Source organism: Xenopus tropicalis, chromosome 9 (genome assembly GCF_000004195.4).
Source record: "Xenopus tropicalis strain Nigerian chromosome 9, UCB_Xtro_10.0, whole genome shotgun sequence".
Lineage (NCBI taxonomy): Eukaryota > Metazoa > Chordata > Amphibia > Anura > Pipidae > Xenopus > Xenopus tropicalis.
In genome coordinates, this window is record NC_030685.2 from 18,881,953 (window position 1) to 18,909,146 (window position 27,194).

The 27,194-nt window shown below is 42.8% G+C and overlaps 1 protein-coding gene across 1 annotated transcript in view; it reads left to right on the forward strand.

Annotated features, from left to right (window-relative positions):
* slc9a3r2 (SLC9A3 regulator 2) overlaps positions 1-26,986 on the forward strand; it is a 72,483-nt gene extending 45,497 nt beyond the window's left edge. The window contains 6 exon segments of the mRNA NM_001142062.1: positions 15,042-15,221; positions 18,391-18,544; positions 19,122-19,159; positions 19,928-19,993; positions 21,259-22,771; positions 23,290-26,986. Coding sequence (NP_001135534.1) covers positions 15,042-15,221; positions 18,391-18,544; positions 19,122-19,159; positions 19,928-19,993; positions 21,259-21,417 — 597 coding nt within the window. The 3' untranslated portion in view covers positions 21,418-22,771; positions 23,290-26,986.
* The last annotated feature ends 208 nt before the right edge of the window (positions 26,987-27,194 follow it).

Below are 27,194 nucleotides of genomic sequence, written 5' to 3' on the forward strand. Positions count from 1 at the left end.
GACCTTGGACAAGTCACTATGGACTTTCTGTAACGCTACCCAATTACATGTTGACATAAAATTTGAATAAGAAAATTGCATTCAATGAGTTCCACGCATGGTGCAAAAGCCCCAGAGCATCAAACCATCTCTGGACAAATTTTCCACATTTACTTTCCCTGCATCTATGGCACCAAATTTAAGCTGGCCACATTTATAAACCAATTTTGTCCTGGCAACATAGTTAATAGGTATGGGCCTAAATGATCTGGAACCGTTGTGCGTAATATTAAATATAGTGTCCCTGTAGAGAAAGAAAGGTTCTGTATTTCATTTTGTTAGAGGCGTTGCTCTTTATATGATGTCTGTGGGAACCAGCATTGAGGCTTTGTGGTCTGTGGTCTAGCCAAGCACACCAGTTCAGGAAAAGCCACATTCTTCTTGCTGCTTAGAAAACATCCCTGCATCCGTGCTAGGGATGACCGATACTCTTCCTCTGGATAGGACCGGTTCTGTATAAGTGACTTTCAACATGGGTTTATTGTGTGTATTAAAGGTCACTCTTATTAAGTATCTAGAAGGCCCTCATACGCATTGAATGGAGTAGACTGTCTTCTTCTCTTTTCCATGATTTCAAATTTCGAAAGGGTCCATGACAGGAAACGTCTTGTGCCGTTCTTTCCAGTCTCGAACATTGCACTTGTTGTTCTGTTGCTGAGATCTCCATTGGGTTTAGAGTGGCACGCATAGCTGTGGGGATGAAAACTACCCATACGACCTTTTGGCTGATGATCCCGATTTAGAATGCAGGAAAGCCATCTTGATGCCGCAACAAATACCTTATTGTTTGCTTGTTGAGTTATGAGCCTTCTTTTCCTATTTTTGGTCTGATGGCAACATTCCCTTGTAGTAATTAGTGTTTGTAATTATGGGGTTCCAGAAGTTGTTATGGTGGCTCAATTTAAGAAGATAAAAGGAGAAACATATACTGTTAATTCAGACTTGTCTAGTCTGTGTAGTGCAAGTATGTAAAGTGAAAATACTCTGTTTATTATGCAAGGGTTATGCCTTGTATGCCCTTTAAACTAATTATATGGTATGATTGTATATACTGTAGCTTGTAAGTTGTCCATTTTATATTTAAGGTGGCTATACAAGGGCAGATTTAAACTGCTGATTTGGACCCTTCCGACTAATTATCTTCCCACATCGGTCCATCAGGCAGGTTTGATCTTCACATGGGATTGCGGACTGCATTGGCTCATTGTTCTGATGTGTTCCTTGCCCCATCCTTCCATAAAATATCACTTTTATTCAAACGATTAAAACCATCACAGAGTTAGGCACCCACAGCTTTACGTGTTTCATGGCTTCTCACCACTTCATCAGAAGCTACACCTTTGTTGTGATTGTTTGGCCCTATGGCCAAATGGGAGCGTCTAAACTTTTTTGACTTTCCATTCACTGTGGTCACACAGCCTACTGTTCCTCACTATGGGCCACTCTATACCAGGGATCCCCAACCTTACTCGTGAACCACACTCAAATGTAAAAAGACTTGGGGAGCAACACAAGCATCATAAAAGTTCATGGAGGTGCCAAATACGGGCCAAGATTGGCTATTAGGGGCCTCTATGCACACTATCAGCTTTCAGAAAGCTTTATTTGGTAGCAAATCTTGTTTTTATTCAACCAAAACTTGCCCCCAAGTCAGGAATACAAAAATAACTACCTGGTTTGGGGGCAATGAGAGCAACATCCAAAGGATTGGTGAGCAACATGTTGCCCCCGAGCCACTGGTTGGGGATCACTGCTCTATACCATGTGTAGTGAATGCAGATCCCCCCATAAGAAGGGATAAATCCTATTTGTATATATATATAGGCATCAGTTATTCCTGGTGATTATCACTGGTGAATATCATTAATAAGTTCTAATTTCAGAAATCTCAGTGTTTTGTTTACACACTACTTCTTACTAATGGTGCTGTTTTGTTTGCGGTATAATGAAAAGCTTGGTCATTGGACAAAGAGGTTAGAAGTTGTAATTCAAGCAGCATAACTATTAATAAACTGTAGTAATAGATAAGCAAAGTGTCTCACTTTACTCACAATAATGTAATTTTACCTGGTACATACGCAATAATATCTGTGTTCTAGAAGTTCTCTCACCAATTCCCTTCATAGCCATACTGTATGGACTGGTTGCTGCGTTACTGTGCACAGTAGCAGGTATTTGTTTAACTCTTCCAGGAGCAGGGCAGCGGTGCGGGTGCAGTGGCCTTGGCTTCTCAATTCCATTAGGCACTTCAGAGAGAGATGTATTTGTCACAGTGATTGCTGGTAGCTAAGTAACACTGAGCTCAGTGTTGCTCGTATTACGTGACACTCACCTGAGAGCTGGCAGCAGTTGTACTGCTTGCACTGTGGGTGCTGTTTGTTGGCTGCCTTGGGCGCTGAGCTTAAGATCCCTAGGATAGCTTCTGGGTGTTCTATATATATTTTGGTGTTACTAAGAATCGCTTATGGTATCAATAAGCAAATATTATAATAGTACAGAGTATATTATTGGTGTGGGTGAAAGCTGTCATCATGCCTAGTCACCTAGTTTGCGGTGACTATGTTTTTTAATGGACTAATAGTACACTGTGCACTTGTGGGTTAGGCAATTACCACTTAAGTGAATGGAGGGGAAATTCAGAGCATTTTGCTGCCTGTATGCCAAGCTGGAAATCACCGGGGTGGTAACCTGCCCTGGATTGCATTATGTGCCCGCGTCTTACTGGTAAACAGAATAGTTTCCGGGCCTGTAAATGAAAATCAAACAATTAGCATCAGTCGCTTTGCCACTGGTGAGAATACACCAGTATGCCCATTTTGATCAGCACTAAAAAACGTAGCAAACAAAACACCAAAAATTGCTACCTGGGTCGCAGGCCTAAATGTACCCTCTGAGACTCGGCCCACCAAAGCTGTAGGTAGCAATAATATTGGTCTCAGAGAGTTATTAAATGTTGGTACAATGTGGATATTTAAGCACAGCCTTTTAGCAGGGAAGATCTGTGCCTCTGAATAAAGATGCCCCCAGTAGCAGTAGCTCCCCATCTTCTTTTCTGCTGATTCCCAGCACAAGCTGCCACTTACCTGAGCTTAGGGACCAACTCACAATATACACTGTATGTGTAATAGAAAAAGTGACTATACAGGACTAATAAGCATTTGATTCAGAGTTACATTTCAGGTCAGAAACCAGTACATTCTGTCTCGGAATTTTATCATCAGCCCCGTAACATCAGCTTTTGTGTCAGACAAACTTGGTTTTCTGTTTGATGATTTTTGTTGACCCCTAAGCTTGGCTGCCCAAAAGGATACAAGGCATTGACGCTTAAAGGTCTCCATACATGGGCCGATTCTAGCTGCCGATATCGGTCCCTTAGACTGATTCGGCAGCTAATCGGCCCGTGTATGGGCACTACCGACGGGCCTGCCCGACCGATATCTGGCCTGAAATAGTCCAGATCTCGATCGGGCAGGTTAGAAAATCAAGGCGGATCGGGGGCCGCATCAACGAATAGACTTTTCCTATGCCCGCCGTTATAATTCCATCGTTTGGCCCCAGGGCCAAACAATCGAATTATCCTGGATTCTCCCAATATCGCCCACCTGTAGGCCTGTGTATGGGGACCTTTACACACAAAAGATGACCTAACACAGTGGTTCTGAACCTGTGGGTCGGGACCCCTTTGGGGGTCAGACGACCCTTTCACAGGGGTCGCCTAAGACCATCGGAAAAACATATTTCCGATGGTCTTAGGAATAATTTTATAGTTGGGGGTCACCACAACATGAGGAACTGTATTAAAGGGTCACGGCATTAGGGAGGTTGAGAACCACTGACCTAACACAATCCAAGATGGCAAGCTCCTGTTATCAACTTTAAACACCTGGATCATAACTATTACAGGGCTACTGAACCGCTCTGTTGGTATAGCAAGTTAATTATAAAAAACATTACATTTCTAGCCATATTCTTTCTCAGGCTTTAGTTCTCCTTTATGTCAATTCATTTTTTTTTTTGTATTGCACAAGACCTAACCGAAATTAAGGGGAAGACTATCCCATCTGAGTTTATTGTGACTTTTACAAACAGCATGGTGCAGGCTGATTGTAAGAAGCTAATAAAGTGCAGGAATGTGGCTGAAAATGAATGTGCGCTGACAAGGTCATGGTGAGAGCAGGTGATTTAACCGGACAAAAAAATGAATTGTGTTTCTCCAACAGCAAATAATCTGTCACCAAGCGTTGGGCGCAAATTAAATGCCGCTGCGATAAGCCAACTTGTAAAAGCCATCATTGTCTCACGGGTTCCTTGTGTAGGCTTAGCCATAGAATACCCTCCTCTGGGACAGGGGGGATTGTTAAAGCGAGGGATCAAACAGAGGTTAATGTCTTAAAGCAATGAGGAAATTGGGTGGGACGCACATTTCTCAGCAGCTTGGCATAAGAAGAATGGGCATTATTCAGGAAAGAGTTCCGAGCGTTCAGTAGGTGTGAGCGAATGGTGCCTACACAGATTTAGAGTTTTTTGCTTAGGGTTATACAGGTATAGGATCCCTTATCCAGAATGCTCAGGACCAAGGGTATTCCGGATAAGGGGCCTTTCCGTAATTTGGATCTTCATACCTTAAGTCTGCTAAAAAATCAATAAAACATTAATTAAACCCAATAGGATTATTTTGCATCCAGTAAGGATTAATTATATCTTAGCTGGGATCAGTTACAAGGTTCTATTATTACAGAGAAAAGGGAATCATTTAACCATGAAATAAACCCAATAGGGCTGTTCTGCCCCAATAAGGGGTAATTATATCTTAGTTGGGATCAAGTACAGGTACTGTTTTATTATTACAGAGAAAAGGGAATATTTTAAACATGAAATAAACCCAATAGGGCTGTTCTGCCCCCAATAAGGGGTAATTATTTCTTAATTGGGATCAAGTACAGGTACTGTTTTATTATTACAGAGAAAAGGGAATATTTTAAACATGAAATAAACCCAATAGGACTGTTCTGCCCCCAATAAGGGGTAATTATATCTTAGTTGGGATCAAGTACAAGGTACTGTTTTATTATTACAGAGAAAAGGGAATATTTTAAACATGAAATAAACCCAATAGGGCTGTTCTGCCCCCAATAAGGGGTAATTATATCTTAGTTGGGATCAAGTACAGGTACTGTTTTATTATTACAGAGAAAAGGGAATCATTTAACCATTAAATAAACCCAATAGGGCTGTTCTGCCCCCAATAAGGGGTAATTATATCTTAATTGGGATCAAGTACAGGTACTGTTTTATTATTACAGAGAAAAGGGAATATTTTAAACATGAAATAAACCCAATAGGGCTGTTCTGCCCCCAATAAGGGGTAATTATATCTTAGTTGGGATCAAGTACAGGTACTGTTTTATTATTACAGAGAAAAGGGAATATTTTAAACATGAAATAAACCCAATAGGGCTGTTCTGCCCCCAATAAGGGGTAATTATATCTTAGTTGGGATCAAGTACAGGTACTGTTTTATTATTACAGAGAAAAGGGAATCATTTAACCATTAAATAAACCCAATAGGGCTGTTCTGCCCCCAATAAGGGGTAATTATATCTTAATTGGGATCAAGTACAGGTACTGTTTTATTATTACAGAGAAAAGGGAATATTTTAAACATGAAATAAACCCAATAGGACTGTTCTGCCCCGAATAAGGGGTAATTATATCTTAGCTAGGATCAAGTACATGCAAACCATATTGTTATTACATTATAAAACTGTTGTTTTAATATTTAACTTCCTATTTGTAAATTCCTCAACCTAACTTTTTGTTTTTTGACTAACACACTCTGTGGTATAAGTTATTCAGAGATTTTACATGCTCTGATTGGTTGACTATAGCATGAGTCATCAGTCTGCAATGCACTACTGGCAGTAGGAAAATGTTAGGTTGAGAAAACATGCTATTAAACCATTTGTATAACAATTAACAGAATAAAACCTATTTGTGATAAAGAGGAAAGGAAGCACCCACAACTGTTTAGTGGAGATTTTATAACAGCAGTGGTTCCCCTTTAAAGAAAGGGAATTATGCGACTTTTAGAAACCGTGGCTACTGTTATGTTTTGATAGGGGAAGTGAATTTCCCAGGAGTCATGTGACAGTCAACTTCCCTTCTCCAAAAAAAAAAAGCAGCCCCGGTGGTACAATCTACCACGTTCTTTATGTAACAAAGGATGCTGGTGAGGGGGCCTCAAACCTTTTCACTTCTAGGCTGGGTAATGACCTGCTATATGTGTGTATGGAGGTATTGGCAGATGTTTAGTCCCACAGACAGAGCAACCAAGGGTGATCCCACAATTTTGACTTAAATTGCTTACAAATGAGGATGGGGTGTGGACACAATAAGCTGTGGTGAGATCAGGGAATACAGTACAGGTGCTCCTCTATGTGACTCACTGCAATGACTGATGATTTCCTGCGCTGACAATTTTACTGTGTGTTTAGCTCAGATCCCATGAAATCAGAGACACCACTTAAAGCCTATAGCACGCAAAGGTATCTTGGATGTTTTATTTCCCCCCTCAAAACACCTCAAAAATTGTTTAGCGAGGAGTGTATAAAGCACAGTGTTTCCATAGACTCAAGTAAAATAGTGGCCCCTAGTGGTCAGATTTTTATGAAACCTGGCTCTAGCAAGTGATTACATTCTAGTGATGCATCTCACAAATACAGTGGTACCTTTGTTTTATTCTTCCAGAAGATATCACATTTGTGTCCTATAAGGTGCCCGCACTTTGACTGCAGACTCGACCTGTGACCTCTGTTCTGCCGTGTCAGGGCCAAAAATAAATACTTTAAACTGACTGATATCTGATTAGTGATATTACAGTTAATGACCTGGTTGGGTGGAGAATACCATAGTTTTGGCCTTCAGATGCAGTCTACAAGTGGTTCTGGAATGAAACCCACCCATGTCTACGCCACTTGATCTGAACAGGTCTTCAATTTTGTTGGAAGTTATGCAGTGCTTTACATTAATTTGTAACAAACAGGGGTCAGACAATAATTTAACAAATAGGGGTTACAGGGTAAAATAGGATTCTGGGAGCTTTCTACATGACTTTGCCAAGGAGCCAGCTTGAAGTAGCCCTAAAAAGAATATGGGTAGAAATGCTGTATTGTATATAGTGAACTTACTGTACTAGCCCGGAGGTTCAGCAACCCTATAACAGTAATAATCCAGACAGGAGGTTGCTATCTTGGATTCTGTTAGGCAATCTTTTGTGTGCCAGTGGCACTGCACATGCTCAGTGTGCTGAGGGCTGCTGTTGGGAAGCTAAGTTTAGGGGTCGTCGGAAATCATCAACAACAGCAGAAAGTGAGTTAATAGAAGCTGATACTACAGGGCTGATTATTAATCAGCTCTGGGTGCAGAGGGCACTGGTTTCAGTTCTGCCAAGTAATGTGCCTCTCAATCAATTACTGATCAGCCTTGTATTATTAATTTTAGTCTGTATATACAAAATATATTGTGCGTCGGTCCCAGATAAGTGACAGCAGCCCAAAAAAAGGTGGGGGGATACTCATGGCATTTTTGGAGGCACAAATCTTCCCTGCTAAAGTGCTGTGGCGGATTTGGGCTGCTCTTTTATAGCCTATTTTGTTAAGCTTTGTTTCTCTATTAAATGGTAGTGAGAGGTATTTGACAAACAGCTGCGTTTGTGTTAAGAATCTTATGACGTCAAACCCTTTTTGGCGCAGGTGAACATTTACGCCGAGATGATTTGTATGGAGCTGTGACCAAAGGAGACAGATCTAATGATATAACTGCTCGTGGGTGATCAGAGATGTTGGAGATGTAATGGGGGGAGCTCCGGGGGGGGGGGGGGGGGTGTTTGGTAGAGACAGGCGCTGATGTTGAAAGCTAATTTCCAGCTGGCATGAGTGGGCCCAGTTAAGTGCCCAGCTGCTTTGTGTTTGCGGAGAGGATGGTACAGCGCTGCTAAGAGGGGCACTTGAGAGCCGTCAGCGTCTCTTTAGACAGGCCCATTTTCTGTTTGGGCAGCTGATTGTGGCCTCTTGGAGAATGATTTACAAGAAACAGGCTGAAGTGTTTATTCTGGCAAGCTTGGGGCTCATCAGTCACTCGCAGGTACGTATTCCCACGTCAGAGGGGCCGCTTACTAATGCTCTTTTTTTCATCCCCCCCAGGGCTGAAGCACAGTTTAGCAGAGAATGTGGAAACATTGACAGGCTGAGCAGAAAACATATATATGGCCCTGTTAAAGGGGAACTATTCCTTGAAAGAGGAAAAGCAGGTATAGGAGGACAGGTGGGAAACAGTTACGGGGCCATAGGTCTGACATTTTTACAATACCAAGCGATGTCTAAATATTTAACATCAGCTCCCAGCTAAGGCTGCTGGGAGTTGTAGTTCTCACAGGAACAAAGGCACAGGTGACTACATATTTCCTGCATAGCTCTACAGGGTTTGCATGTGCTGCAGTAAGCTGATCAGGTGTGGCGGCTCAGAGTGACAGGATTTAGGACAAATAAAACTCCAACCTTTGTGTTTGTGCAGCAGACATGGCGACGGACATATGCGCTGCATAGCACAATGGCTAAAGGGAAAGTTTACCTTGCCGTGAACTTTCGATATAAGGAAGACAATGCAGTTTCAAGATTTTCTGGAATTAGTGTTCATTTTTTATGCTATGGCTTTTGATTTATTATCATTACAGGTATTGGACACGTTATCCAGAATACTTGGGACTTAGGGTTTTCCAGATAAGGGATCCTTCCAGAATTTGTATCTTCTTAAGTCTGATAATAAATCATTTAAACATTATAAACCCAATAGGTTTGTTTTGCCTCCGATAAGGATTAATTATATCTTAGTTGGGATCAAGTACAAGGTATTGTTTTGTTATTACAGAGAAAAGGGAAATTATTTGTAACAATTAGAATTAGTCGCTTATAATGGAGTCTATGTGTGATGGCCTTCCCGTAATCCAGAAATTTGGATAACAGGTTTCCGGTTAATGTATTCCATACCTGTATTATTATGCTTTATTTAAAGGACAGGTAAAGTGATAATGTGTTAGACACCCCGTAATGAGTATAATGCCAAACCTTAGACCAGTGATCCCCAACCAGTGGCTTGTGAGGAACATGTTGCTCCCCAACCCCTTGGATGTTGCTCTCAGTGCCCCCAAACCAGGGATTTATATTTGAATTCCTGACTTGGGGGCAAGTTTTGGTTGAATAAAAACAAGATTTCCTACCAAATAAAGCCCCTGTAAGCGGATAGTGTGCATAGAGGCTGCCTAATAGCCAATTACAGCCCTAAAGGTGGCCATACACGAGCAGATCCGCTCGCTTGGCGATGTCGCCAAGCGAGCGGATCTTCCCCCAATATCCCCACCTACGGGTGGGCGATATCGGGGACCATTTAGGTAAAAAAAATAATAATTCGATCGTTTGGCCCTGGGGCCAAACGATCGGATTATGTGGGCGGCAATGGGGCAGTCGGATCGGGGACCGCATCAACGAGCCGATGCGGTCCCCGATCCGACCAGATTTTCTAACCTGGCCGATCGAGATCTGGCCAATTTCAGGCCAGATATCGGTCGGCCAGGCCGCTCTGCTCTCCCCATACACGGGCCGATTAGCTGCCGAATCAGTCCAAGGGACCGATATCGGCAGCTATAGTCGGTCCGTGTATGGCCACCTTAATTTGGCACCTCCATGAACTTTTATGGTGCTTGTGTTGCTCTCCAAGTCTTTTTACATTTGACTGTGGCTCATGAGTAAGAAAGGTTGGGGATCCCTGCCTTAGACCCTAGGCCGGTGATCCCGTCATCTAAAAATGCACTGGCCTGGGTTATCAGTCCTCGAGCGCCACACCAGCATGATTTTCCCTAGCAATCCCCCAGATAGCTGTTGTGATTGGTTAGTAGGATGTAATATACAGCCAGGCTATCACTGTTTTGTTCTATCTGCCAGGGGGCTTAGAACTCAAAATGCAAGTTTATCATGTGCCCGTTGGGCATACAGGGTAAGAAGATTATGCGCCGGCACAGTTCTTGTGTAAGTTGCAGGCATGCAGAAGGGGTTAACCTGCTGTTGCTGGAGGATCCCAGGCAATCACCTGCAAGGTTAAATGGAAAAAAAAAACATTATATGCTTGAGAAATATCCATGCAGAGCATGCTGAGAATATAGGGGAGGGGGATTTGTTATACGGCAAGGTCACATGCCATGGTGTGACTGCGTTATTCTGTTATAATCTCATCTGCTGCCACATAGTGTAATCATTAACCATTGAGCTGCTGCTCCTGGAAATGCAAACACAATCGCAGGTGCTCGGTGATCCAGTGGCGGAAAATGCGTCTTTTGTGACCGGATTTTGATCCAACTGTTATTGAAGTACAATTCCCAGCACCCCTAGGCCCTTTTCAGCTCTTAGTGGGTACTGGCAATCGTAGTCTAACATCCGGCGGCTGCGTAGTCATTTGCTTTAACCTAGAGTCATGTGCGGAACCAATTTTTGAGACCCGGACCCACCACCCTGCATTTCTACCTGCTTGCACCCCAACCCACAACTCCCTTATCCTCAAACCAGATCCACGACCCCTTCCTCCATTAAGCAGGAAGTGACATCATTAGAAATGGGCAGTGGTAAAATATAAGATATAGATACAGGTATGAGACCTGTTATCCAGAAGGCTCGGGACCTGGGGTATTCTGGATAAGGGATCTTTCTGTAATTTGGATCTCCATAACTTAAGTCTGCTAAAAATCATTTAAATATTAAATAAACCCAATAGGGCTGTTCTGCCCCAAATAAGGATTAATTATATCTTAGTTGGGATCAAGTACAGGTACTGTTTTATTATTACAGAGAAAAGGGAATCATTTAACCATTAAATAAACCCAATAGGGCTGTTCTGCCCCCAATAAGGGGTAATTATATCTTAGTTGGGATCAAGTACAGGTACTGTTTTCTTATTACAGAGAAAAGGGAATCATTTAACCATTAAATAAACCCAATAGGGCTGTTCTGCCCCCAATAAGGGGTAATTATATCTTAGTTGGGATCAAGTACAGGTACTGTTTTATTATTACAGAGAAAAGGGAATCATTTAACCATTAAATAAACCCAATAGGGCTGTTCTGCCCCCAATAAGGGGTAATTATATCTTAGTTGGGATCAAGTACAGGTACTGTTTTATTATTACAGAGAAAAGGGAATCATTTAACCATTAAATAAACCCAATAGGACTGTTCTGCCCCCAATAAGGGGTAATTATATCTTAGTTGGGATCAAGTACAAGGTTCTGTTTTATAATTACAGAGAAAAACAAAATCATTTTTAAAATAAGGGATCCCATACCTGTAATATAAAATAAAAAATACAGGTAAGACCCGCAGACCCACATCCAGAAATCTTCCCCATCAGCTGCAGGATTCTACTTTAACCCTTAACATGCCAAGGATTTTATGGACATAAAATTACCAGCGTGCTAGCACAGTAGATCCTAGGTTTCAGGGTTTTCCTTTGATCTGTGCTGCAACATGCTCAGAAGAATCAAAGCTGTCCCAGGAAGGGTTATTATTATTAACATTTATTTATAAAGCCCCAACATATCCCACAGCGCTGGACAATAAGTGGGTTTCATACATTGGACATACAGAGTAACATATAAAGCAATCAATAATCGATACAAGAGGTGAAGAGGGCCCTGCCCAAAAGAGCTTACAATCTACAAGGTTAACCTATCTTAAAGGCACAATCTATCCAAATTTTTTTAAAATTACCTCAGTCTTTTGCTTACGTATGTGTAAAGTAACTGATGTGAGGGGATTGTGAATGAGCCACAAGGAACAATTATACGCTTAGCCAAGTGGAGTTGTTTCCTTGCTGCCCTGCTGCCTGGTTCTACTGTCATTCTCTAATTGGGACTTCAAAGGGAGAGGAAACATCCGGAAGCCATTAAATTTCTCTCGCTAATAATACGGTGATATTAACAGAAGCACTTATAAAGGCATGCTAAAAGCAATGTACAACTTTAATTCAAATGTATGAGGTGTGATTGCATTGTTACAGTTATGCACCGTTGCTCTGCTGAGCCGAATTTCACACTGGGCAGTTTCTGCTTGTTGCCCATTTCTTCTTGCTTTGGGGCAGGCAGCAGTAGAAATAACACCCCCAAAGTGAAGGAGAATGGCTGCTTTGGCCAGGTCCTAGAAGTCGCTCAGTGTGTCATTATTCTGACATAGCCCATTGACTTTCAGTCCACATTTCTGATCGGCTCAGTTTGTTTGGCGGAACCATTTGAACTGGCCATACACAAAAGGTGAGGATTTGGTAGCTTTTGTTAGGCTTTTATTTGAAGCTGTGGCACATGGGGGGCTTTTCCCCACCTACTGCTTTTCACCTCTTTTTCACTTGAAAGGGAAACAAATTGCTGTTCTGGTACTCAGCTGTATAATCCTTTGCAAATGCCTTTGTACTCATTGTATCAGCTTTAGGGAGAACTAAGTCATACATTATAGGGCCAGTGCAAAGGCTCCCCACCCCATTCACACCATCAGCAATCCTAATAACCGACTAGCTTGCCTGTACCGCTGTGTCTGGCCACATCCCTGGCACTGGTCACCAAAGTGCAGGTTTCACTTTCCTTGTCCTGCTCTGTTTTTGCCTGGCTTTAGGGTAAAAAAGTAACTTTATCCCATTTTTTATGATTTACTAAGCATTCTTGGTGACCCAGTACTACCTGGGACCTACCCTTGCTACTTTCTAGAACCAGCCTTTCTTTCCTGGGCCATGGGGGAGGCTTGCACACTTCCTCTGAACTGAGTTCATTCTTGGTGTTCTCACACCCCCTGAACAAAAAAACACAACGACTTGCACAGCGCAGCACCTAGGGTTTGTGCCAATTGGTGGGAGTGCAGCACTCAGGGAATGCCTCCCTCCAGGGGGAATGCACATTCCAGAAAACTGCTAGAAACTGCATTCTGGGCCGGTTGTCTTTCCTTAATATTTTTCTTAAAGGAGAGTAATGCTGCTCAAGTGTGTGTTGCTGGCTAAACTCCCAGCATACTTCTAAGGTTATAGCATGTTGGCAGATGTAGTCCAGCAACATTACAGAGAGACACAGTTTGATAAAACTTCTCCCTACCATTTCAGCCAGCAGCCATCTTTGTTCAAGAGGATCCTATAACAAGAATACTTCCTACTCCATGTACTCCTGGCTCTTTGTTCATTAGACTGGCACCAGAAGCATTGATTGTAGTATATTATCAGCACGATTTTCTTAACCTTCGTACACCCAAAAAAAATGCTCTATGTATGTATTGTGCCAAGCTTTGACAAGAAGCCAGCTGGCAAGATATGATGCGGGCAGTAGGCTATGCCAAGTACGGCTGGGCTAAAGATAAAGCCATCGGATCCTTGGAGGCGTGTGAGTTTGGAAAGAACCAGCTTTGCTTAGGGATATCTTGTCCTGGCTTTCTGATTTGCCAGTCAGAGGCCCTTTATAAAGTCAGAGAGACGTGGCATTCAGCAGTGGCAGTGTTTTATTAAAGGCCAGGGCCTGCCCAGGAACTGAATGAGTTAACAGCTTGAGGCCTCACTGACGTCAAAAGATATTAATGGTGTGATTTCCTCCAGGAGAGCAAAGCAAATAATCACTCAGCGCTACCGATGCCTAAGTGTGTCTTACGTTGTCTGAGCACTAAATTGAGCCCAGAGCATTCTGGGAATGCATTCAGATCCTACGCTGGCATCAGCCTTTCCCCAGAACCCAGAGACATTGTGTTGGGCCAGGTGCAGGCACATGGACTGAATTTCAATGTGAAATGCTTACTTGTGTGCGCCAAAATCCGTCCATGTACCTGACGCAGTGGCTCCGGGCGCAGGCACAGGGAATGGCTGATGCCAATGTGTGATTCTCAGCCGTCGTTTATGTGCTGCATTCAGAAAGTAGGCCTACCATGTATGGCCGCTTAAATGGCGTATTGGTTGAATAAGTATCTGCCATTACATGGCCACCTTTCGAGTTCTGGTACTTGAAATTCACAGACTTTACAAAGGTGGTGAATGCAAACGAAAAATTTTCAGCTTCCCATTGTACCTGTAGGGGATATTTCATAACCTGCCTAGATACAGAATTAGGAAGGAAATACATTTGGCAGTCTCAACTACTTCAGGAACCACACTCAGCGCCAAGAAGACTGTCACCGTGCCCTGGGGTTCGTTTAGAGGGGTTGAATTGATTGACTTAGTTCTTTTTTTTCAACCCATATGAACTATGTATAGTTACAGTAAATATACAGAAGGAGCTGGAAACGAAACCACAAACAGGAATGTAACAGTTTAGTTACAAGTAATAGGGGACACTCAGTTAAATGCATTCCTCTGTCTATTAAATAAAACGTGCAATTTAGTATGAACTTTAAATAAAGTCTCATGGTTTGGATTGCAACCTTTTTCTGTCAATAATACCAGCTTTTGGGTTGGGGGCGGCCTGTGATTTTATTTTGAATCAGGGCTATGATGTAAGGGGCAGGGGAAATGGGCGTGCTGAGTGGAGGAAAGGTGCATGGGGCCAGGAAATAGGCAAGGAAATAGGTTAAAGGTGGAGTAGAGAGTGGCTTGTGGTTATAAAATGTGATCGGCAACAGAGAGGGTCAGGGAAGGGAGGAATTTATAGGGCATTACAGATTTACCAGCAAGTACATTGTTGGTAAATTTGTAATTCCGCTGCTGGCCCCAGCTAGTGATTTACCAGTAAGGTTTGATAAATACCGGCCAGGTGTTAAAATAGACACCCATGAAAACGCCAGGAACTGGGTGCTTGCACCTACTGGTACTTTGCACGCTGCACCTACTTTGGTACATATGCTGGCATATGTAGTAAATGAGCCCTTCTGATTTATTTTCTGCTTAATGGCCACACCTGTAAAATATTGGTCATGTTTCAATTTTTTTTTTGTGTTGTTTCTGCAGGATATGAACGGGCAAGTGAAGGAGAGGTGCCCTCGTCTCTGTTATCTGAAAAAAGGCCCCAGTGGTTATGGCTTTAATCTGCACAGTGAAAAATCCCGGCCGGGACAGTTTATCAGGTCTGTGGACCCAGGATCACCGGCAGCCAAGGCTGGCCTAAGACCGCAGGATCGGCTGGTAGAGGTATGACATTGTTATGCACAGAGAGGAATTAAAGGGATATTTCTATTAAGAATGGTCTCTTAGTATGTTCTGGTATTTGAAAATAGTTTTATATTAGCCTTTATTTCTTACCTGCTGTGTGAAAGGGGTTAACTACCCTACAAACCAAGCAGCAGTTTGGAATGGATATGAAAGGGCCTAATTAGAAAGTTATGCTTTATCCATGCCACACTTGATTAAAAAATGGTAGGCAGGGGGAGGCACGTAGGTGTTTTTCAGTCCTGTTGACCCCTTCAATTGATTAAAATGAGGGGTCTGCCATATCTGTAGAATGCTTCTGCCAAAAGTTATTCCAGATGAAATATGTGCTGATGGCCCACCTATCCGGGTAGGCCCTGGTCGGATGCCCCTTTTGCCCATTTATTAAAATGGCCTTGTGTTGGTAAACAGGTGGCACAGCACAGAGAAAAAGGAAACTTAAAAAAGTTATGTTAACTTACTAACGTAGAAGTATGGGGATGGCACAATGGTATTTTTGTGCTAGAGTTGCTACACTTGCCACCACATAAAGGGTTAATGCACTGTTTGCTTTTAATTTTTAAAACCCTGGAAACGTCAAAGGGCAAAGATGGTATCTTAGCCCATTTTAGGTGGTGTTGGCATTTAGTAGCTCTCAGTGAGGGGAACTGGCACTCGCTTAGTGGGGCAGCTATTTTTTAATATCAGTGCTCTGCCCAGTGGCCCGGGTCATTTGATCTGGCTCTGCTTTGCCCCTGAGACCGCTGAACCCTGGCTGCCCTCTGCCTGGTAGATCTGTCATCTCCTTGCATTGTAAGCGCAACAGGTCTTGTCCCGCCATCTAAGGGCCCTCCTGCATATTTAATGCCCCCATGCAGCCATGCGAGGGCGAAAGAGTGGCGTGCCAGCTAGGGGCGGGCCTCTCTTCAATTTTATTCTCCACCTCCCAGCAAACCACCTGGGTGATTTAGGAACTTGATCCTACCAAGAACCTTGCAGACATTCTGTGCCAGAGGCTCCTATGAATAATTCATGTCACATTGTAAGCAGGAGTGGAATCCCGAGGGGGGGCAGAGAATTGCAAACATATTCTGCTCGTAGGCAGGGTCCTCAGGGAGATCCTCCTTTCTTCAGACGCTTTAAGACATATGTAAATTATTTCACTCGATCCTCTTGTGTTTGTGGTTTCACTGTCACAATAAATTACCTTAGTGCTTTTGTCTCCGGCCATGCTGAATGCAGACAGGCCATTTTATTGCACTGGCAGTTTCAAATATTAAAGACAAAGTAAATAAAGTTGTTGATTTTGATTAAGGATAGAGAGTTGCTGTCCCGTGTAGGAAGTACACGGGCCATACATTGCCAAGTCACAAAAACTGCAGACCTTTTTGGCACCCTAAATTACACAGGGGGTCACATTGAGGCCTATCAGGAGAGGACCCATAAACAGCTCAATGCAGTTTTCGTTTGAAAGATATGTCAGCTTTCCTGATCAGTATATAGCCAAGCACTATACAGCAGTAATGTACAGGTTAACCCATGGGACCCATGGGTTTACCCTTAGCTCAGGCAGGTTAGAGATGAAATTTGGGAGACCATTGTGGGTTCAGGGTGGGTGTGGATCAGAACATTTTCTCTGCTTCCAAAGTTTCCCTTTCTTGCATCCTAAGATGAACAAAGAAGTAGTGTACAGAACAGAAAGAAGCGGGTATGGGTTGAGTGTGGGTCCTACAATGGCAACGTTTTACGGGTTAGGGTCAGGTGTGGGTGAAGGTTGAATTTTTCCTGACCCGCACATCACTAGACAGATATTGATTGCCACCTGGGATGCCCATCTGGCTGGTAAAAACACTCCCTGATGCCAATAGGGAAAAGGGTTAAAAATACAGGATTTTTTTCCAAGAAAGGTTGGTATCCTTAGCTCCACCCACTTACAGAATATTCCTTTGGCACGCGTCTCATAGAATCATTGAAGACCAAAAAACAGCTAATATATCAGGGAATGCTTAAGATTACGGACACATATTAATAGCCTATTATAGTTTTATAATAATCCAAAGGTGTTAGGACCAAGGGTTTCAACTGGGGCAGAAGGGGGGAAACTGGAAAAACTTTAAGTGAGGGAAAAGTGCCTCGGTATAAGCCATATTTCTATTAAACTAAACAAGAGAAGCAATAGCAAGATAAAATTTAAGAAAGAGTACAAGGGAGCAGGGGGCTGCTATGAAAGAACTCTGCGGCCCAGTCAGAGCACAAAGCAATTGTTTCTGTCAGGGGAAAGTAGCAGCCGTTGCTAAGAAACCAGGAAGAGAGGCCCTGGTGTTTGTTTTCATTGCAATGGCTGAGGGCAGGGAGCAAGGAAACAGACTTCTTTAGCAAAAACGGGGAGCATTAACCCCTGCAGCACCATGAGAACTTGACCTGCATTGGCAGGACCAACCCCCTTCTCAGACAATTGCAGCCATTTCTGTGGTAAAACTAATAAAAAACAGCGCAGTCCCTTGTGTTTAAGTTCAGATCAGGAGTGAGTCTTGGCGCTGAACATGGCATTACAGGCAGGCTGGCATTTGTGTATACACAGCACTTGTGGGTATGTAACAGTCAGAGGAGGCAACAGTGAGGTACCATCACTTCCCAGCTTAGTAATGTGTTCACAGACTAAATACAGTTGCGTATCATGGCTCTTAGTTTTAGGTTAGAACTGTAAAAGTTCAATCACTGGTCATCGGTGGTTACAGGGTTTGGATGATATAATGTAGGGTGGGCTAATGTAGTAAGAGCTGTTTGCTTCAGGTCTAGTAACCCATAGTAACCAGTCACCAGAAAGCAATTACTGGTGTGCATTTTGAAAGGAAACATCTGATTGGATACCATGGGTAAATAGAGCAAGAACAAACTTTGCACTTGAATTCCTTCACCTCTAGGATCCTCTATCTACCAGCCATTGTTTTCCATGCAGTACTGCTTACGGTGCTGTCTTCTTAGCCTTGATGACAATGATGTCTCAATATGTTTCCATCTATTTTACGTACAAACATATTGCTTGGATATCCTCCATGTTAAAGTAAAGCATTCTTGGGGACCCAATATAAATTAACACTGCTCTAGGCAATTAAACGTCAGGTCCCAAACAACTTCAGACTGTGCCATAATCTCATGACTCCCTTTTTAGGTGAACGGACAGAATATTGAAAACATGAAGCATTCGGAAGTGGTGGCCAACATCAAATCCAAGGACAATGAAACAAAGTTACTTGTTATAGACCAAGAGACGGACGATTACTTCAAGAAGCTCGGGATTGCCCCCACTGAGGCTCATGGAAAAGGTGTGGAGATGACTTCTGTCTTGCGCACCACCTCTGTTGAGGCCTAAATAGAACATCCATTTGCTTGAAACCCTAGAGTAAAATATTCTGCCACCTGCCCTTGTACCCTGAGACCTCACTTGTTGGACATATTTTTTTCTAAGGATAATAGCACATGGGGTGTTGTGTCCACAGGCTAAACCTCCAGTTACACCTCCATCTCCCATTGACTTTAGTCAGGTTTTAGGCCCCAAAATGTGCAAAACATCACGCAGTTTCAGGCACTTCTCAGCCAACTGCAGTAGTGCAAAATAAGTAATTTCTTAGCTCCTTGTCATATGTATAAATGCATATGAACAAGAAAGATCTTTCTGTGCGCTATATAAGGTATTATTTCCATATACATATGGGTTTTCCCTGACGAAGGTTCTAGTAAGGAACCGAAACGTTGGACCAATAAACCTCACCTTATTGCATCTGACTATGACTTGTTGTTTGTAAGTACTATTGTGCAAATCCTGTGAGTGCCGACATTTTTTACTTTATTTCCATATACATATATATATATAGTTATTAACTACTTGTTTCTTTTCTTCAGGCACCATCCCCTTGACCAACGGTGTGACCCCTACACAGGTCAGTATTGCCCAAGGCTTTTCCTGCTTTTCTATCAGTACCAGTGAAAGGAATGCAGAATCCCATATGTTTTCTCTGAGTGCTAGTGATACTTGATTGGCCGCTTGTGGTGCATCGCAATGTTTCAGGCATTTATTAAGCTTTTTACAAACAGCTCTAAGATTTTTGACATTCTTTTATAGTGCAGAGAATTTGGCAACTGCAAGTTATAGCAAATTATAGTGTGAATCTTTGGACGCTACCAAAAATGAACTTTATCAGATATTTTGAGATCTTTAAGATACTAGTAATACAGAGGTAGCTAATATGTGGGAATATAAGCCAGGAAATGCAAACCTGCCTGCCAAGGCTTCTCTGAGGTTCTCCCTTCCTTTTGCTTCCACCTTGTTTTAATTATGGATTCTAAATACGTTGCGGTTTAAATATGTCAGTTTGTGGTTGATTGTAAGGAGGAGAAACCAAACAAATAAGTTCCACTGAAACCATTATCTGATAACAACTAAAGGATGCTGGGACTTGTCCGAAGGCTCTTTCCTTACGTTTAGGGCAGTGGCACACAGGGCAGTTTTGGTTCTTTGGACAAATCAGCCTCCGTTTTCTGCTATGACCTGATACTGCTGGTGCAAGTACTCTATAGTTCCTGGGGCACATAATGATTGCCACAGCAGCAAATGGGGGCAATTTTTGGTAATTTTGTACCATTCTATGTCTCTGTTAACTTCCACCAAGAACCAGCAGTTTTGTGACATCATGTCTTTTGTTTTCCAGCTGAATGGAGACTCTTCAACGTCTTCATCTCACAGCGATCTGCAAAGCCCGGATAAGGACTCACAGGTACAATGCTGCTAAACTAGAGCCTGGGTAAAGTTGCCACCTAACCAGTTTAAAATCCAGACACATACTGTATAAAACCTCCAAGCTGAATAGCTAATTATCAATCCATTTGGGTACACATTGCATAGGTGCAGTGGTCTGCAGCTTCCATCTAAATTAGCCTTGCAAGATGTGGATTTCAGATATTTTTAGTCTTGTAAAAGAGAGGCAAGACCCTAGTGATACCTACACTTAAATAAATCCTTATGTGCAGGAAATGCCTATAAGCAGTCTAGAAATTTTGTATATGCCCTACTCAAATATATATATATAGAGAGAGAGAGAGACAGTAGTATGACCGTCTGTGTTCTTTCTAAGCCTGTGCATCATTTTCTATGTTAATCTGAAACATGAGGGGTCATTTCAAAGCATTGCTTCAGCCCGGCTGCAGGCACACGCAGTGTATTTCATCCAGAAACTGCTCAAGTATGCAGTTTTGGTCTGAAATGCACTGCGTCTTTCTTAAAGGAGACATATCCTATAAAAATTAAGAATGTACCAGAGAATTATACTCCTCTAGATAAAGAAGGAATGAGCAGTTCCACCTGCAGTTCCACCTGCTGGCTGAATTCTCTGGATGAGCTGGGGAGCCGGCGGCCCTCCGTACCCTGCACTATAAGATAGGAACCAATCAGCAGCTAGGCTGACCTGATAGGGAACTGAAGCCTGTCTTTGCTTGTGTGAGTGCAGGGCTGTGATTGGCTCTCCCCCTCCTACTGTGCCTCTGGCAGGGACCGTTAGGACATGCCCACTCTCCATTTCAAACTCGGACAGAGAAGTGATAGGATCTATAGGGAGCTCCAATAAAGGGGCCATTGTTACAGAGAGGATTAATTTTTAGCACAAAGTGAAACCAGCACCTTATATTATTCATAATTGCCTACAAAATTAGGGTTTTCCCATTTATCCTATATGTCCCCTTTAAACCCGGACAGAATAAATGATTCCGGTTGCAGACACAACTTTTAGATTTTTAAAGTAGATGGGCAGATTCTCGGCCTGCGCTTATCTGCAGGGGATATAGATGGCATTTCGGTAGATTTGTCGTACCATGTGCTGTCACCCTTACTGGAGGCAAGTACATATGCTGGCCCACATAAAGTTATCCTGCATAAAGCAGCCCCTTATAAATCCCTGCCCCATAAAATGACTCTTTACATAGGAATGAAATATGTGTTTTAGAGACGTTTGCTGGATTAACACCTTCCTCCCCTCTCTCCATCCAGGCAGGTGACCTGATCAGGAAGGACCCATTCGAGGAAAGCGGTCTGCGGCTCAGCCCTACAGCAGCTGAAGCTAAGGAGAAAGCAAAGGCCAAGCGAGCCAACAAGCGCGCTCCACAGATGGACTGGAGCAAGAAGCACGAGATCTTCAGCAACTTCTAAACCTCCACACCCCCTTTTTATTGCAAGACTATTTTTTTTAGAGCAGGGGAGGCAAAGGACAACAGGACCTTAAACGTCTCCCTAGCAAAAACTAAACATCGCAAATTAACAGGAAGATCTGACCGTGACTAACGAGAGGACTCAAGTCATTATCTGTTTAACCATTTCAGTTGCTTGGCTTTCCAAACCATCTGCTCTGTTTTTTTTTTCTCAGTGCTGGAAAGATCTACCATCGTTGATCCCTTTTTTTGGCATGGACATGGCGGGTTTTCCTTCAGTCACATTGTTTGTTGGTGCCTTAAAGCAGATATCTGCCCAGCCTGTGGACCCTTCAGCTAAACCGGTTTCGCTATTTTGTGACATAATGAAAGGAGCGTTGCGATAGTTGAGCAGAAGTTCTAAGCACAAGGGCAGTCCCAGTTCTGTTCTCTGAATGATAATATCGCCTCTGGAGTTCCCTCTTCCCAAAAGAGAAACCTACTCAGCCTCTGTGTTTATAAATTGACTTTCTCGTCTTTGGCAAGGACTGTTTCCTCTGTCAGTGGCCTCTGCCTGGGTCTGACCTGATAATTTATCTGGTCAGCATTACCCAAGTTCAGCAGCAGGACACAGCCCCTGCATTTGGATCACTGGAGCGCTGTGCTAACCACCAGCAGAGGCATCTTGTAATCCAGCCAACCACAGATGAGCCTGTGCTCATGTTTATTGCTTGTACATTAGCCACTATAACAGAGCCGTGCTGCAATGCAGGGTACATGATGTGGGGGGCAGTATAACTTCTCTTGCTGCTAGATGAAACAAGTCTTAAGCAAAAAAAAAAGGGAAAGTTAACCAAAAAAAATAGTCATGATATTTAAATCTTCTGACCACAATTCTGTTTTAAATGTACAGTTATCTGACCCCTCTGATACCAACTGAAGGGTAGCTCCTTTCCTATAGTATCATGGATGCATTCTAGAGAAAGCAAAATGGCAGCCTTCATGTTGGGTTTAGGGAAAGTCAGGTTGTGGCAGTGGCCAGTTCTGAGCAGAGCTGAATTTACCTAATTATTATAATAAACGAGCTTAACTCTGTGATTGCCAAACCTCTTAATTTTTCAGAATTCCTTGAGGTCTTGCTTCGTGCGAGAGATTAGCAAATTGCATGACATAACTAGAGCTACATTATCTGAACATTTTCAAACCTGGCAGTTCCCGTCGGGAGCCATGCAGGGTGAATTTGAGCACTTTTGTACCCATGGATTTGGGCTACTAGAGAATATAAAGGGCAGAGAGTGACCCATGCCCATTGGCTTTAGGGTGTTCTGATATACAGAGGTATTTCCTTGCCTTTTTACTCTTCTGTGGCCAACTGATCTCCTTTAAAGGAGACATATTGGATAAATGGGAAAACCCTAATTTTGTAGGCAATTATGAATAATATACGGTGCTGGTTTCCCTTTGGGCTAAACATTAATCCTGTCTGTAACAATGGCCCCTTTATTGGAGCTCCCTATAGATCCTATCTCTTCTCTGTCAGAGTTTGAAATGGAGAGTGGGCGTGTCCTAACGGTCCCTGCCAGAAGCACAGTAGGAGGGGGAGAGCCAATCACAGCCCTGCAGTCACACAAGCACAGACAGGCTTCAGTTCCCTATCAGGTCAGCCTAGCTGCTGATTGGTTCCTATCCTACAGTGCAGGGTACTGAGAGCCGCCGGCTCCCCAGCTCATCCAGAGAATTCAGCCAGCAGGAAGTGGAACAGATGGGCGGGGCTAGTGGGGGTTTTTGTGGAATTTCTCAATAAATCAGTCAGAAACACAACTTTTTAAGCACAATCCTTCTATATCTAGAGGAGTATAATTCCCTGGCACATTCTTAATTTTTATAGGATATGTCTCCTTTAAGGCAGTGGTTCCCAAACTGTGGGATTGGCCCCCTTGTGGGGCTTCGAGCAGCATCAGAGGGCTCAGCCTTAGGTCCAACTGGGGAGACTAGTAGCTTTGCATAAACATAATACCCCTGAAAAACCAGCTTGTTGATCAGTTATGGTGAGATTTTGGGTAAATATGTATTTACTGCCCTAGATATTCTTGATACTATGGCTGAATAGTTAAGGAGGCCCTGGCCAATAGTTGTACATTTAAGTGGAGGCTTAAACTGAAAAAGTTTGAAAACCACTGAAAAACCCTTCTGTCCTTAAGCATCTTTACTGAAAAACAAACCCAGCCTAATTTAATTTGGTTAACTTTCCCTTTAAATGCACATAATTACACATTGTTTGAATGTTGTCTTGTTTGGATTTTATAAGCAACTGCTTATTCCCCAAATCCTGCCCTACTGCCCCCTCCACTGCCATCATTATCATCATCTCTCTAAAAGAAAACAAAACATTAGCTTCTCTGGGGCTGTCAGGGCAAGGGGGAGTCAGACCGTGCCTTGCGCGGATAAGGAATAATATTGCATGTTGAACAGTCCCTTAGGGCCGCACATTCCTCGCTGCAGCCCAGAACCGCTGGCTCACGCTTCCCGACTGATGTGCAGCTGGTTCTCATTATGGAGAAAAATAATAGAAAAGCTCAGAATTGTTAGAGGAGTTACCCCCCCCCCCCCCCCAGTACAGGGCATAAATGCCCTTTCTGTGTCCGGCCTACTCTCTTCTATGCCGGACCTCACAATGCACTCAGTCAGGGGGAGATACATTAACATAAAGATGCTGTGAGGAATTTCAAGGAGCCATGAGTATTCTACAATGTGGCAACTTTTCTCCATAGCTCAAGCTTATTGTGTAGCCAAAGACCCTTGGGGGTCTTGCGTGGTTACTCGGTGGCAGCTCATGAATTGGAATACAAGGGCCGGCAGTATGGGGGCTAGTAATTAAACTGGCTAATGTATGTTAAATATTTACTCCATTATAAATGCCGCGGATGAAATACTAGAATTTGATCCTTGGTTACCATTCTTCTCAACCAGCTGGGGATTTTTTTTTTTATACCCTCGCTGAAAACCGCACTTTAAGCACTTAGGTCTGTGATCCAAGAATAACATTTTAATTGCTGCCGGGGAATTGAATTCATAGCAGATAAAGCAAATATTTTCTCGCTGGGAAATTCTCTAAACAAATGCACTTCCTTTGTCTGGGAAGTCTGAAGCATAGGAAGCACGTTGTTTAACCCAATGCTGCCTCCTACTGGCCATAGGGCAGTTTTATACTTTCAGTCTGGCAAGTGGCACATCAGTTAGTGTTGCCATCTCATTAGGGTTGCCATCTCACCCCTTTAATATCGGTCATATATTAAATCTACATCCTAATTAGCAATTAAGTTAGATGCATGCTGCAGACTGAACTGATTTATGTACAGCCATGCAGCATGCTTCTAAATTAATTACTAACCAGCTATGAAAGATGTAGATTGAATATATGACCGGTATTAAAGGGTGGCAGCCCTACACCTCACCTATTTCATACTGGCGACTTATTAATTTAAAATCCTACATGACTAATTAGCAATTCGTTTAGATGCATGCTGCAGGCTGAACTGATTTATGTGCAGCCATGCAGAATGCATCTAAATTAATTGCTCATTGTGGATGTGCTTATCTAACGGCAATGGCATTGCTTTGTACATGGCAAGTCTTGCTTCAAATGAATGTATATAAAAATACATAAAGCCATAACATTTGTTTTGGGTGTTGGTTGCATGCACAAAATGATGTGCATACCATGAAAAAACTTGAGATAGTTTCATGTGCTGCATTTATGGTTGCCAGTTCACGCCTTTAATACAGGCCACATATTGAATCCATATCCTGCACGGGTAGGTAGCAATTAATTAAGATACATGGCTACACATAAATCAGTTCAGTCTGCAGCAAGTATCTTAAATAATTGCAAATTAACCATGCAGGATGTGAATTTAATATGTGGCCGGTATTAAAGGGGTGAGGTGGCAACCCTAGCTGCATTCCCTTAGCACTGCCCTTTAGTAAATTGCCCACTTTGAAGAATAACCACTATTGGAGCCAGATGATAAATTTGGAGGCAAGAGGTTAGAAATGAAGGATTATTGTAATTGCTTTTCACAGCTGCAGGGAAATAAAGAGCATGTGAGCTGATCAATTGAGTCAAGCAGGAACAGCCTTTCCTATGTTGAGGGAATGCAATGTAGTCATTCGCTGACAGAGGACGACTGGAGCCTATTTGAAGTGTTCTTACTTTTTGGGATATTCCTATCCGGAGTGAGAATTTAGGAATTCAGAAGCACTAATCCTGAGGGTGGGTGTATATAAGGCAGAGCCGGTGCTGCTGGGTTAGTATTAAGTAGATGGGGCACATTCCACTAGCGCCGGGACTGCAATTAGATAAGCTGTTGAGATGTCGGTGACTCCGAGGAGTTGTGCATAGGAGCCAGGGGATCGTTATGGGCTGCACGTAGGGCCGCCACCTCACCCCTTTAATATCGGCCACATATTGAATCTGCTTCCTACATGGCTGGTTAGCAATTCATTTAGATGCATGGCTGCACATAAATCAGTTCAGTCTGCAGCATGCATCTAAATGGATTGCTAATTAGCCATGCAGGATTGGATTTAATATGTGGGCAGTATTAAAGGGGTGAGGTTCAACCCTAGCTGCATGTGGCTCATGTACTAAAGGATAAAGGAGGTAGATGTGCTGCAAGCAGCGATATCGATTTCTTTCTAAAGGATCATGTATTGTGTGCGTGAGAGTTGGGCCTTGAATTGAAGAAGAGGGCAATGTAGGAAAACTAGGGCCTTAGGGAAAAATTGCTTAAAGGGTAGGTAAAGCTTTGAAATATGGCTTAGTGCTATTATTCACAAGGCCCAGGGCTTGTGTACTATTCCCCACAGCCAGCAAACTGTATGCCACTTACAGAGTACACACTGCTGGATATGGGAAGCGCTACAGTAGGCCCCTTTTAATATAGCCCATGTTTATTCTGGGTTTTACTTACCCTTTAAATCAGGGATGTCTAACTTGCATCATTTGTATAACTAGATGTTCCTGGATCCCAGGCTTTCTGTTATAGGGCAACTGGTAGTCATATTGTTATAGGGGAATGAAGCCCGGGTTATTAAATGGGACAATGTTTCTGCGGATGTGGGTTCTTCTCAGCCGGATTTATTATTAAGTTGTGTAAATAAAGAGGTATATGAAGGAATGGACTCTCTGATATAGCCCAGTGGCTTGTATGTGACTATGGGTCGGCATTACGCACTGAGGCCGCTTGGGTTCTTCAGCCACATAACCACTGGGATGGACCAATAAATGACCTGGAGCAGCTTAACGAAGATGCCATGTTTTCCACTGACCAATCCCAGCAGGATCCATGGGAATAGATGTACATTTACTCTGTAGGACGGAGCTTATAGAATAAGGAAGAGACTGATCCAATAGAGCTTTGTGGCTGCACGTGGCCAGGATGCTGCCTACTGCTTTGGAGATGACATATTTTTGTACTATAAACATGTAATTATATAAGGCACAGGTATCTATGATATACAGTTAAGGAATAAAATAAATGACATACCATGTAAACTGCTATGTGCACAATAAACTGCTTTCCCATGTACGCTCTTGTGTGATTGGTCTGTCAGGGCGCCATAGGCCAAACAGAGTTTGGGTTGGGGATCTACTATGATCAAAGAACACCCTATATATGGCCTTATGTGCATGTTTGGACCCTTTCACCAACTGATCTGGCCACTCAGTCTCTGCTGTGATGGCACCAATTTGGTCAGGCAAAATAAACCCACTAATGATCCTGTTGGACAAATGTG